Here is a 15,029-nt window from a genome sequence, read left to right on the forward strand (position 1 = left end):
GCGTTTGGATTGATTGCGACCCAATTGGCCTGTCCAGCGCTTTCGCAACGCCTAGCAACCACAAGTATAATATCCAAAACCAAACCGGATGTCGGGATATCAACCACACTTGCAATCTTAAGACTAACGGGTCCATCAACTATGCTTCGGCCAATCGCGACATCCGAAAAGATAACTACAAGAACTCTTCCGCGACCATTTGCACCAACGACTGCAGAACCGAGCACCATAACGTTGCCGAGTCCTACAACGACAGCTATCCCTCCACAAGGTTTCATTCCACCCTTCTTTCTGCAAACTGAAATGACAACCAGATCTCAGAGCACGGAAGTCACGACACAAAAAACGGCTCAAACCGATACAACTGCAAGTGATTACTTTCTTTTTAGCCCGGTGGTTGATCATATTGCGGTTTTGCCATTTTTAATGCTCGCTCCAACTAGACCGCCACCGATTCGTATAAAAATTAAGGACCAAACTATAAAAACTCCAAAAACTCATGCCAAGATTCAAACTGATTCCAGCAGTGTCACCAGTAGCATTTCAACGAAATCTATCACACGACTAAATCCGGTCATTAACGTTCATACTTCTGCATCCCCCAAACGGCTTGCTTCCACTACCGATGAACCTGTCATTGTTCCGGTAAAACAAATTCCCATAACGAGGAATCTAAGCGATCAGTCAAACTCCAGCCTTAAGATATCAGGAAATTCCTCATCAACTGTTGCACTGTTTGGTTTGCCAGCCTTTTGCAGTTACTCTGCTGTGGAAACTTGTACCAATATTCCTTTGAAGCAGTGCAACGACTGTACGATGGTGGGAGCTGGATTTTTTGTGTTTTTTCTAGTCGTACTTGGAGTTGCTATTATCTGTAGCAATGCAATCATAATTATGCTATTCGTAAGCGGAAAATCCACTTTTACAGGAACTTATGGAAAAATTAAGGCGTCTTTGGCATTTGCTGACATGCTTACAGGTAATTATATTTTCAGTATCCTTTAAAGGCCTATAGTAAAAAAGTGCATTCCTATAGCAACAAATTTCTAACGTGTTTTCAAGGTTTACTTGTGTTTTGTGTGGCTATTCCCAACTTCAGCAAAACGATAAACTCTTCTCCTGAGGAACTTCTCAAAAGCACGCTAGCATCAGTAGGATCCCCAGAAGCGAGCGTTGGAGGTGTATTCTTCATCTTACTAACCACTTCGTCGCTTTATCACCTTGTTTTGTTGGCGCAACAACGTTTATATGCTGTCAAGTGGCCGATTAAATACAAACAGCAGAAAGAAAAAGCGGTTTACATTGGTATAGCAATCGTCTGGGCGCTGGCTCTCATTTGTGCTGTAGTACCACGTGAGTATTTAAGATTACAGTTTATGTCCATAATCGCTTTGGCCTTAAAAACATGTTGATATTTTTTCCATTTATATTATTGCGTTGGTCATTTTCACAAAACTTTCGAAACCTTGGCTAAAATATGTAATTGTTGTAAATTATCTTGCAGTGTTTTTTCCAAACGAAATCAGCTTCACCTACCAGCATCTGATTTTCCTCTTCAGTCTAACACTCAGTGACGTCACGAGTAGAGCAGTGGGACCTCTTATAGGCGTGGTGGTTGTAGTCTACCTTGTTCCATATTTGATAATGGTAAGGACAACCAAACAATGGCAATCCATTGAAAAACCTACAGCTAGACAAAGCTTTAGTTTGTCTAGCAACATAGAATATTATTTCATTCGTTAAAAGCTGTCACAACTAACTTCTACGGTGCCCTTTATGGGGGAACACTTACCATTTCCAAGCGTTTGTATTTTAGAGCGGTTTTACTCTGGCGACCGCAGTTTATATTCGGAGGTACATGCAGAAGGGATCGGAGATGAGGTCTAGTGACGCGGGAAAAAGAGAAGTAATGGTGTTCAGGACCATGGCGATCATGCAGTTTGGATTCACAATCACCATGAGTGAGTTTATATTTGTATTTTGTGCTTTTCTATTTTACGTTAGAGGCTTTGGTAAGCACCAAATTTAGTTGTAATGCAATTATTGTAATGAATAAACTGTTGCCATTACCATTTTGCTTTTTAAAAATACATCTTATAATAATAGCTTTTATTCCAGTCCCTCTGCTGGCGATAATATCCACATCGTACTCAGGAGTCTTCACCCCATACACAATATCGGCTCCGTACATCGTATGCTTTTATTTGTCGATGTCAAACAGGTACATATAGCATTGAAATCGTTGTTTTTGTTTTTGCCTATCATATGGAGCGTATAGTTTTACCAAACGGTAAAATAGATAAGCCATTTTAATGTTAAACCATGTTTGGAACGATCAAGGTCTAAATTTTTGCATTTGCATAAATTTTTTACATATATTTAAAAATCAAACATTTATTTATATATTTGCCGGGGAACTGTCAAATTAGACTCTTGCACCATAAGATTAATAATTAATTTATTAAATTATATATTTCATCTTCCTGACGCAAGCCCGAAAAAACCCGACGTATTTTGAACATCTTCTAAATAAACGTGACAGCAGCGGCTATGAAAACCAAAAAAACTGCGCAACGATAGAGGCGCTGCGTCATTTTGAGTTTTTATCGCTTGTTGATTCAGAGAACGTATCTGTCTGAAGGCTTGATTGCGTCTGCAACTCGCGCTTTGGGGTAAAAGTAACCCTTGCTGAGTCAAAGTGACATGACTATAAATACATTACGACACATGCCATTCATGGCTTATTCCAATGGTTAAAAGCACTCGTTAGTTAGTATGTAAAACATAGTGAACCCAAATCGCCTTATATTTATTTTATTTTTCATGATTGAAAATTACTAAGAATATGGATACCAGTATTTGCTTAAGTATATTCGTCAACGTGCTTTAACAAAAATGGTGCAATTCACTATACTAACTTTGTTGTTTCAACATTAACTCCTTGGGTAAAGTTACTTTTTTTAAGTAAGGCCTTGCTCACCACGTTCCTAGATTAGTTTCATTGCGAATAATAGAAGTCAATTCAATTCTGTGTTTGGTAATAAATTTAAAGAAACTGCATAATCAAACGAAATACTAAAGCGCTCTAAATTGTATTCCAATAGTTAGAACTCTTTATCCAATATTTGCCATCAGGCAAAACTGTGTAAAGTCTTAACCTCGTAAATTATGTTTTACAGCCTTGTAAACGTACTGGTGTACAGCGCCATGGATGCAAAGTTCCGAAAGTCCGTTCGCAGTATTTTCGTGTCTCGCAGCAAAAAAGAATCCAAAGCGGTTGCGTCATCGGCTAGCAAGGCTCGACAAATACACAAAAGCAACGCATCCAGTGAAAAGCAATCTGCCACTCAAACAAGTATGGCCAGCCATCACCAGGTCGACACAGCGTAAACTAATTCGCTTTTGATCAGGCTTTGTTTATAAATATATATGTTTTGGATATTTTTTGTAACACGTTTCTGATTCCTGACTAACGGTTGCCAGCGACTGGGAAGAAACTGATCCTTAATCACTTCTAAACATGGCGGGACTTGGTTACTACTGCAAGAACGGAGCGCATTATTGTAAAACCCAAAAAATGATTAAGATAATCGAACGAAATTTCAATGTTGTACATGTTTTTTCTCATACAAACCAAATGGAAAATCTTGTATGCTGTGCTATTGATGTTTTTTTTTTGTTTTTTTTTAAACAATTTGTTTCGATTAGTAGTGATGTAATCATGTTATAAAATTGATTCAAAAATATGAATGGTTGATATTCACGTTCAGACATCAACAGTTTGTAATTATAATTTCCGACCATAAACCTTAAACAGTAACCCGAAATCACCGAGACTCGTACGCTAAACAATTCTAATTAATATACAAAGTATCACTAATTGATCTTATGCTAGTCTCGTGTTGATGCTGTGGTAATAAGTCTAAATTAGAAAGAGGAACATTTTTAACTAATTTGTTGTTTCTAATTTACATAATATATTTTTTAATAATTTTAAAGCAGCAAAATAAACCAAATGGTCTCAGTACAAGCTTGTATGGCAATTATTGTTGCAAAGCCGCAACTTGTGCACACTTATGATATTTCAACCATTTATTGATTAATTCCAGTAAATTGCCATCTAATTGTCATTCTGCACCACGGGCTAATTTTGCGATGCATGATTGATAAACTGACACCATGATGTGTGGCATGTACGTCGTGAGGAGGTTCCAAGAGATTTCCTGTCTTGTTTCACTAAAATGCTGTTAAACCTTTTATAGTGAACTGACTAGATAACCGTTCTATTATGCATTATCGTTAATCCTTTCGCTACTGTGTTCGCATTTACGGCGACGGATGAATAATGTATAAAAAAAAGCTATTAAAGATTGCGTGTGTTAGTAAGTAAAACTAAATTGATTAGTAAATTGGTTTTTATTATCCATAGCACGTCCTATCATGCATGCGATAATATTTCTTTTTGAAGGAAACAAAATGTCTTTCGTTTTGTATTGCATGTAGTAAAACGCGTGCTAGTAATTTAGCGTTGTCCCCTACATGAAACCCGCTAAAAGAGGAAATACCAATGTATCGAAATCAAACACAAATATTTCACCGTCTTGGTTTAGGTTTCACACTAAAGTTAACGGTTGCACATGAGGCGGTTTCGCAACAGGCGTCTGACAACAAGTTTTCGCTTTGGTCTAAAAAGTATCGCATTAACTGTATAGGTCGATGAACTGTTTCTGTTTTAGGCGTTTTTCCTGTTTTATGGCGTCATTGCCGTCACTATTTTATGACGTCATTACCGTCACTATTTTCATTGCGTCTTTGTTTTGGAAATACTAAAGTTAAAATTCTAGACCACCCTTGGTGGATTTCTGCACACCTCCCTGCTGCAGTTCTACCTCAAGCGTTTTGCCAACTCATAGCATTACTATAGTTGCAACAATTGAATGTGAAGTTTGTATTGGTATCGGTGATCATGACTTCACGAAGAATACCAGATAATTCAGCTTTAAAAACGATAAAACAAAAACCGAACATGCATAGATGTTTAAATGCAAAATTACCCCTTTTTTGAAACAATTTAACTAATTTAGTTATTTTCAATTAAAAGGGGACAGGAAGACTTGCACTCCGGTAAGATTAACATGAGTGACATATTTTAATACAAGAGTGATATACTTTTATTTCTGTTGATGTTTGGTGTAATTTTCATCTATGGAATTGTAACTTTATTTTTTTCCTCCTGTTCCTTTCGACTTGACGCGCTGTATGGTGTATACAGAGTCCAGTATAGTCAATCTTTTTGTAGTTTGCCTTCATCCATTACCGTTAATATCCCAACGTGCTTAATACCAGGTGAATCTAGTTTCTCCTTCCACCAGTTTTTTTTATTAAAATGAAGCAATCTTTTGACATAGACACAAAAAATGTGGCTGTACTTTTTCTCCAAGACAATTTGTCTGATTAGGAAACCTATACTAGGCACCAGTTAATGTTGAACTCGCCATAATATAAGTATATGGTAATCAAAAAATTAAAACGGATGCAACTTTTATATATAAGGCAATCAATGTAGATATATCTCGTTATCCCCGACCAAGCGCAATCGCCCATTCTAGAAAATAATGCCGGAAAGCGGGTTTCTTTATATACAATTTACCTCTATATTCCAGATACCCAGATATGCAACTCGGGCATAGAAGGTCAAAAAACACATGTGCTAATTCTATGGCAATTAATTAGATAAACCTAGTAATAAGGGCAAAGCGAAAATATTTGAGATTGTTCTAGAATCGAGATCAGACCTGGGCAACATACGGCCCGCGACTATACATAGGCTAAGTCAAGACGGGACGGATTTAGTCGGGACCCCGCCAAATTAGATTTTTAGCCTGTTTTAAATAGTTAAACGGGAATTGTTTTCGCACTTCGCGCGAATCTCTTACATCTATCTCGTATGTTCGTAATAACAAGTTGATTAGATTATTTGTTTTATATCGTCAGAGTATGATTTCATATTGCATGTATTTTAGATCATATTTTTGATCCGGCCGGCCACAACATTTTAGGTTTCTCATCCAGCCCGCGGCAAAAAATAATTGCCCAGCCCTGATCTAGATAGATGCAGTAGTTTATTTACAAAAACATAGCCTTCCAATAATCTGGTTTTCAAGGTAGGCTAATATTTTTTAGAAGTTTTTTTGCACCATGACCGGAACCTTTCAGCCGTATGCATAATATAATGTGCAAACTACCTAGTCTACGTAGTCGGCGTTGCTTAGAAAAACAAAACGTAAAGTCACGCTTAGAAACGGAAGTAACGCACGTACATCGGACGTGGTGAACATTAGTTATCTTCATCTAGCGGCAGACGTATTGGTAATGTTATTAATAGCTTGTTAACTCACGAAGAAGCTATACTTAATACATGTATTCGGTTCCTAATATTTTCTCTATACTCAGTGACCACTTAAAGAGCTGTAAACTTAGTAAGAAGTGGTTTCAGTAAATACATTTACGAATGCTTTGCTATGTTATTTAAGTGGTTTAATTCCAACACGTAATTATTGTAAAGGCAGATTATATTGATGAAAAAAAAATACATCATATCATCAGTTATCTGGCAAATAAGTAAAGGCCACATCTGTTTCTCAGTTTTGTAGTTCAGTCAAGCCATAGCATTATATCAGTTCTATTGGAACTGATAAAAAGTGATATAATACTACGAAAAAACGTTAACCTTGGTAATAGCATTTAAAATAAATATATTCTTAAATAAACACAGATATTCAGTCATAGTCTAAAATAGGGATGTTCAACCTGCGGCCCGCCTGATATTTACGTGCGGCCCACCACTAATTCGCACTTTCAGTAGCCTTTATTAAAAACAGTTGTTTCGACTATCATCAAAACGTGAAGATCGCGCAGTATTTGATGTAGGCATAATCTTGTGTTTTTATAATCGAGTCTAATGTCGCATTTCAACATCCATCGAACACTTTGTGCACCCATCATTGCTAAGCAAGATGTGTGTTTTACTGAATGTGTGTTTATCCGGACCGTTTTAAGGAAATGTGTCAGCCCAAACACGTGACAACTTAAGTTTTCGCATATTTGCGCATAAGTTCACTCTCGAAGAGCGGGTGTTTATAAGTTAGGTTGTTTTATGACGTCACGATATGACGCAACTTATGACGTCACCCCTTTAATTTGAGAGGTTTTGCGGGCCATCGAAGAAGTGGCAATGCGGCCCATTCTGCTAAAAGGTTGGACATACCTGGTCTAAATCAACGTAAAGATCTTATCACATGGATTTTTTAAAACCATATATTTCTGTTGGACGAATTATATGACATCCATACCAACTCGGATGTCGGGAGATCAACAACACATGTAATTTTAAGATCAACTGTGTAATCAATCGCGACAACCGAAAGAATAACTACAAGAACTCTACTGCGACCAGTTGCACCAACGACTGCAGAACCGAGCACCATTACGTTGCCGACTCCCACAAGTACGACAGATGTCCGTCCACAACCTTTCATTCCATTCCTTTGAAGCAGTGCAAAGACTGTGCGCTGGTGGGAGCTGGATTTTTCGTGCGTTTTCTAGTAGTACTTGGAGTTGCTAATATCTGTAGCAATGCAATCGTAATTATGCTATTCGTAAGCGGAAAATCCACTTTCACCGGAACTTATGGAAAAATTAAGGTGTCTTTGGCATTTGCTGACATGCTTACAGGTAATTATATTTTCAGTATCCTTTAAAGGCTTATAGTAAGAAAGTGCACTCCAATAACAACAAATTTCTTACGTGTTTTAAAGGTTCAATAGTGTTTTGTGTGGCTATTCCCAACTTCAGCAAAACGATAAACTTGTCTCCTGAGGAACTTCTTAAAAGCACGCTAACATCAGTAGGATCACCAGAAGCGAGCGTTGGAGGTGTATTATTCATCTTACTAACCACTTCGTCGCTTTATCATCTTGTTTTGTTGGCGCAACAACGCTTATATGCTGTCAAGTGGCCGATTAAATACAAACAGCAAAAAGTAAAAGCAGTTTACATCGGTATAGCCATCGTCTGGGGCGCTGGCTCTCATTTGTGCTGTGTTACCACGTGTGTATTTAAGATTACAGTTTATGTCCATAGTCGTTTTGGCGTAAAAACATGTTAATATTTTTGTTACCCTTCATTTATTATTGCCTTCTTATTTTCACAAAACTTTAAAAAATGTAATTGTTGTAAATTATTATCTTGCAGTGTTTTTTCCAAACGACTTCAGCTTCACCTACCAGCATCTAATTTTTCTCTTTAGCTTAACATTCAGTGACGTCACGAGTAGAGCAGTTGGACCTCTTATAGGCGTGGTGGTTATCGTCTACCTTGTTCCACATTTGATAATGGTAAGGACAACAAAACAGTGTCAATCTATTGAAAAATCTACAGTTTGACAAATCTTTAGTTTGTCTTGCAACTTAGCTATTTCATTTGTTTCACAAAAGTTGTCACAACTTTTAGAGAGAGCACTTATCGATTCCATGCATTCGCTTTTTAGAGCGGTTTTACTCTGGCGAGCGCAGTTTATATTCGGAGGTACATGCAGAAGGGATCGGAGATGCGGTCTAGTGATGCGAGAAAAAAATAAGTAATGGTGTTCAGGACCATGGCGATCATTCAGCTTGGATTCACAATTACCATGAGTAAGTCTGTATTCTAATTTTTTATTTTTCTATTCAACGTGTGGGGCTTTGGTAAGCACTAAATTTTAGTCGTAATGCAATTCTTTTTTTTTCGTTAATGCAATGAATAAACTGTTGCCATTACCATATCGCTTTTAAAAAAAATATAAAAAATATCTATTATAATAATCACCTTTATTCCAGTCTCTCTGCTGGTGATAATATCCACATCGTACTCAGGAGTCTTCACCCCATACACAATATCGGCTCCGTACATCGTATGCTTTTATTTGTCGATGTCAAACAGGTATACATATCGAATTGAAATCGCCTGTTTTTGTTTTTGCTAATCACATGGAGTAAAATTTTACCGAAGGGTAAAATGAAGAAGCCATTTTAAAGATGAACCCTGTTTGGACCGATAAAGATCTTATTATTTGCATTTGCATAGATATTTTACATATATTTTAAAAACAAAAACATTTATTTATATCTTTGCCGCGACTGTCAAATTGGACTCTTACACCATTACTGTGTAATTATAATATAATTAAGTTATATATTCTATCTGCCGGACGCAAGCCTGAAAAATCCCCAAGTATTTTAGAACATCTTCTAATGTAACGTGACAGGAACGGCTCAAAAACAAATTGCGTAACGATAGAGGCGCTGCGTCATTGTTTTCATGCCTTGCGTTTTACGCGTGGCGCGCACGTTAGAGAACGGTTTGAAGGCATGATTACGTCTGCAGACCCGCACTTCGGGACAAAAGTCTGTAAACCCGGTACTGTGGACAAACTGACATGACTATAAATACATTACGACACACGTCATTCATGACGTATTACAATACTTGAAGGAACGCGTTAGTTACTATGTGAAACATAGTGACTCCAGATCGCCTTTTTGGTTTTTATATGTTGCTCCTTGACTTGTAAAAAAAAAGTAATTACGCAGTTATTAACAATATTTGTCTTACTACATTCGCCACCGTTCATTCACAAAAGTGGGGCGAATCTGTATATTCTGTAGCTTTGTTTGGGTAAAGGCCAGGCTTTGTTCACTACATTCCAAGGCTAATTTCATGTCGAATAAGACTTAGTCAATTCAACTCTGTGTCGTGCAATTGATTTATAAGTGTCACAATTACTAATCAAATGAAACCACAAAACGCACCAAACTGTACTTCAAATAGTTAGAAGCTTTTCTCCAATATTTGCCATTAGGAGGAAGTATTAACCTCGTAAATTATGTTTAACAGCCTTGTAAACGTACTGGTGTACAGCGCCATGGATGCGAAGTTCCGAAAGTCCGTTCGCAGTCTTTTCGTGTCTCGCAGCAAGAAACAATCCAAAGCTGTTGCGTCATCGGCCAGCCTCGACAAACACACAAAAGCAACGCATCCAGTGAAAAGCAATCTGCCACTCAAACAAGTGTGGCGAGTCATCACCAGGTCGACAGCGTGTAAACTAATTCTCTTATTATAGGGATTTGTTTATAAATATATCTTTCGGATCTTTTTGCAACACATTTATGATTCCTGACGGTTGCCAGCGACTGGTGAGAAACTGATCAGTTATCACTTCTTAGCATGGCGAGATTTGTTTATCAGTGCAAGAATAAAATGCATTTTTGGAGAACCAAAACAAACGACTCAGAATTGTACAAGTCTATGTTTTTCCTCACAAAAAATAAGACTAAACCCAAAACCTTGTATGCTATGCTATTTACGGTGGTTTGCTTTTTCATTCGCCACTGTCGTTTAATTTTGACTTGTATACGCTGTGTTGAACTTTTTATATTCAGCTGTAAGTAATCAAAAAAAATGTTTTGACATTTTTGTTTGAAGTTTTTCTGTGTATGGCCTAGTAGCCTATCTTGCAGTTTTTTAATTGAACACTTGTTTCGATAAGTGGTGAAGTGGTGTAATCATGTTATGTATGTTTTTTAAAATCATTAAAAGCTTTTCTTTCACGTTAAGACATCAACATTTCGTAATTTTAATTTCTGTGCAAAAGCTTTAAAACAGCAACCCGAAATCATCAAAGACTCGTGCAGCTAAACCTTGCTAATTAATATACCAAATATTACATAATTATCTGATGCTAGTCTCGTGTTGATGTTGTGGTAATAAGACTAAATTAGAAAAGGGAACATTTTTAACTAATTTGTTATTTTTAATTTACTTAATATTGAAAAATAAATTTAAAAGCAGCAAAATTAACCAAAATTGTCTGAGTACAAGCTTATGTGGCAATTAGTGTTGCAAAGCCACAACATGTGCACACTGTTTTTATTTCCACCGGTGATTGATTGATTAGAGTAAATTTCGCCACTCGTTATTCTGCACCCTGGACCAAGTTTCAGCCTTTTGCATCGATGCATAATATAATGTGCAAATTTTCCCTAGTCTACGCTTTTAGCCTTGCTTCAAAAAATCAAAACGTCAAGTCACGATAAAAAACGGATGCATCTTGCGTACTGCGATTTGTTATCTTTATGTAGCAGCACATACGTATTGGAATGTTATTCATAGTTAACTCACGAAGTGACTATACTTCGTTCATGTAATCCTATATACTTATAGAGCTGTAAAGTTAAGAAGAAGTGGTTTCAGTAAATACATTTAGGACTTCTTTGTTGTGTATTTTAAGTGGTTTTATTCTAACACAGAACTATTGCAGAGGCAGAATATTTTGAAGAAAATAATACTATATTATATAATCAGTTATCTGACAAATAAATAGCCTAGGCCCTAGAGTCACCTACAGTTTTTTTCAGTTTTGTAGTTCAATCCAGACATATCATTATAACGCTGTGTTTGATATTAAGGGGAATGGATTGTGGTATTATTATTATATAATCTTTATCTCATACAAACACAGATATTAGGTTATAGCCTAAATCAGGGGTGCGAAGTCGGATTTGGACGCGGGACTCCAATGAGTCGGTTTGGTTTTCTAGAGTCAGGCTCGGGACACAAGTCTCGAGAAAACTTACATATCGGTACGACTATACCCGAGTCCCGAGTCCGACGTGCACATGCGCAGTACCAAATTTCAAAATTTCTAGCATGGTGCTGGTGTTTGTGACGTCACAATGAGACATGTTTTTTAATCAAGGTTTGTTTGTATAATCATAATTAATCTATTGCAGTGGTTCTTACACTTTTTGAAACACGCCCCCCTTTTACAATTTTAACAAAGCTCGCGCCCACCTTGTTTCAAAATAAAACAACAATAAGCAGAACAGCAAATTTATTTCCGGTTGAGTTGCATTAATGCGAAGTATGTAACTGTTTTTATGGATACCAAACGTTTAATTCGAGGATTAGTAGCAGAGAAATAATGTTTAGTCATCATTCATACAGAGCTTGTCAATTTCCCCTTGTGAACCACACACGCCGTTTAAGAACCACTGATCTATTGCAACCCTATAATCCGTTAAATTGCGCAAATTTGTTACGTCACAGTTTACTAAAAACTCTTTTGACGCAACATTTTCGCAAACCTATGAGGCTACTTAGTAAGCACATTGAACCACCAATATCACGTTGTCAAGTAAGTTAACAAGTATCAAATAATTTTTCAGTTAACTAAACAATAAGAAAATGATAACAAAGCATATAGTCGCGTTTGGATTGATTGTGACCCATTTAGCCTGCCCAGCTCTTCCGCAACGCCTAGCAAACACAACTATAACATCACAAACCAAACGATCAGATGTCGGGAAATTAACCACGCCTGCGATCTTAAGATCAACGGGAGCACGTTTGAGAGACCTATCAACTGTGCTTCTACCAAACGCGACAACCGAAAAGATAACTACAAGAACTCTTCCACGACCAGTTGCACCAACGACTGCAGAATCGAGCACCATAACGTTGCCGAGTCCTACAACGACAGCTATCCCTCTACAAGGTTTCATTACACCCTTTCTGCAAACTGAAATGACAACCAGGTCTCGGAGCACCAAGGTCGTGACACAAAAAACGGCTCAAACCGATACAACTGCAAGTGATTACTTTCTTTTTAGCCCGATGGTTCATCCTATTGCGGTTTTGCCATTTTTAATGCTCGCTCCAACTAGACCGCCACCGATTCGTATAAAAAATGAGGATATAGAAACTCCAAAAACTCATGCCAAGATTCAAACTGATTCTAGCAGTGTCACCAGTAGCATTTCAACGAAATCTATCACACGACTGAATCCGGTCATTAACGTTCATACTTCTGCATTCGCCAAACGGCTTGCTTCCACTACCGATGAACCTGTCATTGTTCCGGTAAAAGAAATTCCCTTAACAAGAAATCTAAGCGATCAGTCAAACTCCAGCCTTAAGATATCAGGAAATTCCTCATCAACTGTTGCACTGTTTGGTTTGCCAGCCTTTTGCAGTTACTCTGCTGTGGAAACTTGTTCCAATATTCCTTTGAAGCAGTGCAACGAGTGTACGATGCTGGGAGCTGGATGTTTTGTCTTTTTTGTTGTCGTACTTGGAGTTGCTATAATCTCTAGCAATGCAATTATAATCATGCTATTCGTAAGCGGAAAATCCACTTTTACTGGAACTTATGCAAAAATTAAAGTGTCTTTGGCATTTGCTGACTTGCTTACAGGTAATTTCATTTTCAGCATCCGATGAAAGGCGTATAATAAGAAAGTGCCTTCCAATAACAACAAATTTTTAACGTGTTTAAAGGTTTATTGGTGTTCTGTGTGGCTATTCCTAACTTCAGCAAAACGATAAACTCGTCTCCTGAGGAACTTCTTAAAATCACGCTAGCATCAGTAGGATCCCCAGAAGCTAGCGTTGGAGGCGTATTCTTTATTTTTATAACCACTTCGTCGCTTTATACTCTTGTTTTGTTGGCGCAACAACGCTTATATGCCGTCAAGTGGCCGATTAAATACAAACAGCAGAATGAAAATACTGTTTACATTGGTATAGCCATCGTATGGGCGCTGGCTCTAATTTGTGCTGTGGTACCACGTGAGTATTTATCATTTAATCTTATGTCAATTATTGCTTTGGCCTTAAAAACATGTTGATTTTCTTTCCATTTATAATGTTGCGTTGGTCATTTTCACAAAACTTTTAAGCCCCTTGGTTAAAAACCAAAATTGTTGTAAATTATCTTGCAGTGTTTTTTCCAAACGAAATCAGCTTCACCTACCAGCATCTGATTTTTCTCTTCAGTTTAACACTCAGTGACGTCACGAGTAGAGCAGTAGGACCTCTTATAGGCGTGGTGGTTGTCGTGTACCTTGTTCCATATTTGATAATGGTAAGGACAACAAAGCAGTGTCAATCTATTAAAATACCCCGTTTGACAATGCGTTTAGTTTGGCTAGCAACTTAGCTATATCATTTGTTTCACAAAAGTTGTTACAAATAACTGCGATGGTGTCATTTTAGAGGGAATACTTACCTTTTCCATGCATTTGTTTCTTAGAGCGGTTTTACTCTGGCGACCGCAGTTTACATTAGGAGGTACATGCAGAAGGGATCGGAGATGAGGTCTAGTGATGCGGGAAAAAGAGAAGTAATGGTGTTCAGGACCATGGCGATCATGCAGCTTGGATTCACAATTACCATGAGTAAGTTTGTATTTGTATTTTATGCTTTTCTATTTAACGTTAGACGCTTTGGTAAGCACTAAATTCGTTTTTCCGTAAATGCCATGAATAGACTGCTGCCTTATCATGTCGTTTTAAAATATACATAACTTCAAAAAATGTGTAACAAAAATAACTTTTTTATTTCAGTCCCTCTGCTGGTGATAATATCCACATCGTACTCAGGAGTCTTCACCCCATACACAATATCGGCTCCGTACATCGTATGCTTTTATTTGTCGATGTCAAACAGGTACATATCGCATTGAACGGACTTGTTTTTGTTTTTGCTTATGATATGGAGCGTATACTTTTACAAAATGGTAAAATAAAGGCCCCATTATTTTAAATATAAACCCGGTTTGGAACGATATAAATCTACCTAATTGCATTTGCACAGATATTTTAAATATATTTTAAAAACAACATAAACATTTTATTTTTCTGTTTGCCGGGGGGGGGGGGGAGTTCATATTGGACTCTTGCACACTTCCTGTGTAATGAATAATTGAGTTATATATTCCATCTGCCTGATGCAAGCCTGAAAAAACCCCAACTATTTTAGAACATCTTCTAATGTAACGTGACAGCAACGGCTCCAAAAATTGCGTAACGATAGAGGCGCTGCGTCGTTTTGGGCCTTTTCATGTCTTCCGTTTTACGATTGGCGCGCACGCAGTCATTATCGCTTGTTGAGTAAGAGAACGTATTTGTCTGAAGGCTTAATTGCGTCTGCAA

General features: G+C 37.4%; 1 protein-coding gene across 1 annotated transcript; it reads left to right on the forward strand.

Annotated features, from left to right (window-relative positions):
- The first annotated feature begins 926 nt into the window (after nucleotides 1-926).
- Nucleotides 927-3,583, forward strand: LOC146169240 (uncharacterized). The gene is made up of 6 exons (XM_083390810.1): nucleotides 927-979; nucleotides 1,063-1,353; nucleotides 1,505-1,647; nucleotides 1,817-1,961; nucleotides 2,119-2,221; nucleotides 3,180-3,583. Exons 1-6 carry the CDS (start codon nucleotides 970-972, stop codon nucleotides 3,388-3,390), a joined length of 903 nt encoding a protein of 300 aa, XP_083246936.1. The 5' UTR covers nucleotides 927-969; the 3' UTR covers nucleotides 3,391-3,583.
- Nucleotides 3,584-15,029: the final 11,446 nt, after the last annotated feature.

Source organism: Ascidiella aspersa, chromosome 1 (assembly GCF_963924565.1).
Source record: "Ascidiella aspersa chromosome 1, kaAscAspe10.2, whole genome shotgun sequence".
Classification (NCBI taxonomy): Eukaryota; Metazoa; Chordata; class Ascidiacea; order Phlebobranchia; family Ascidiidae; genus Ascidiella; species Ascidiella aspersa.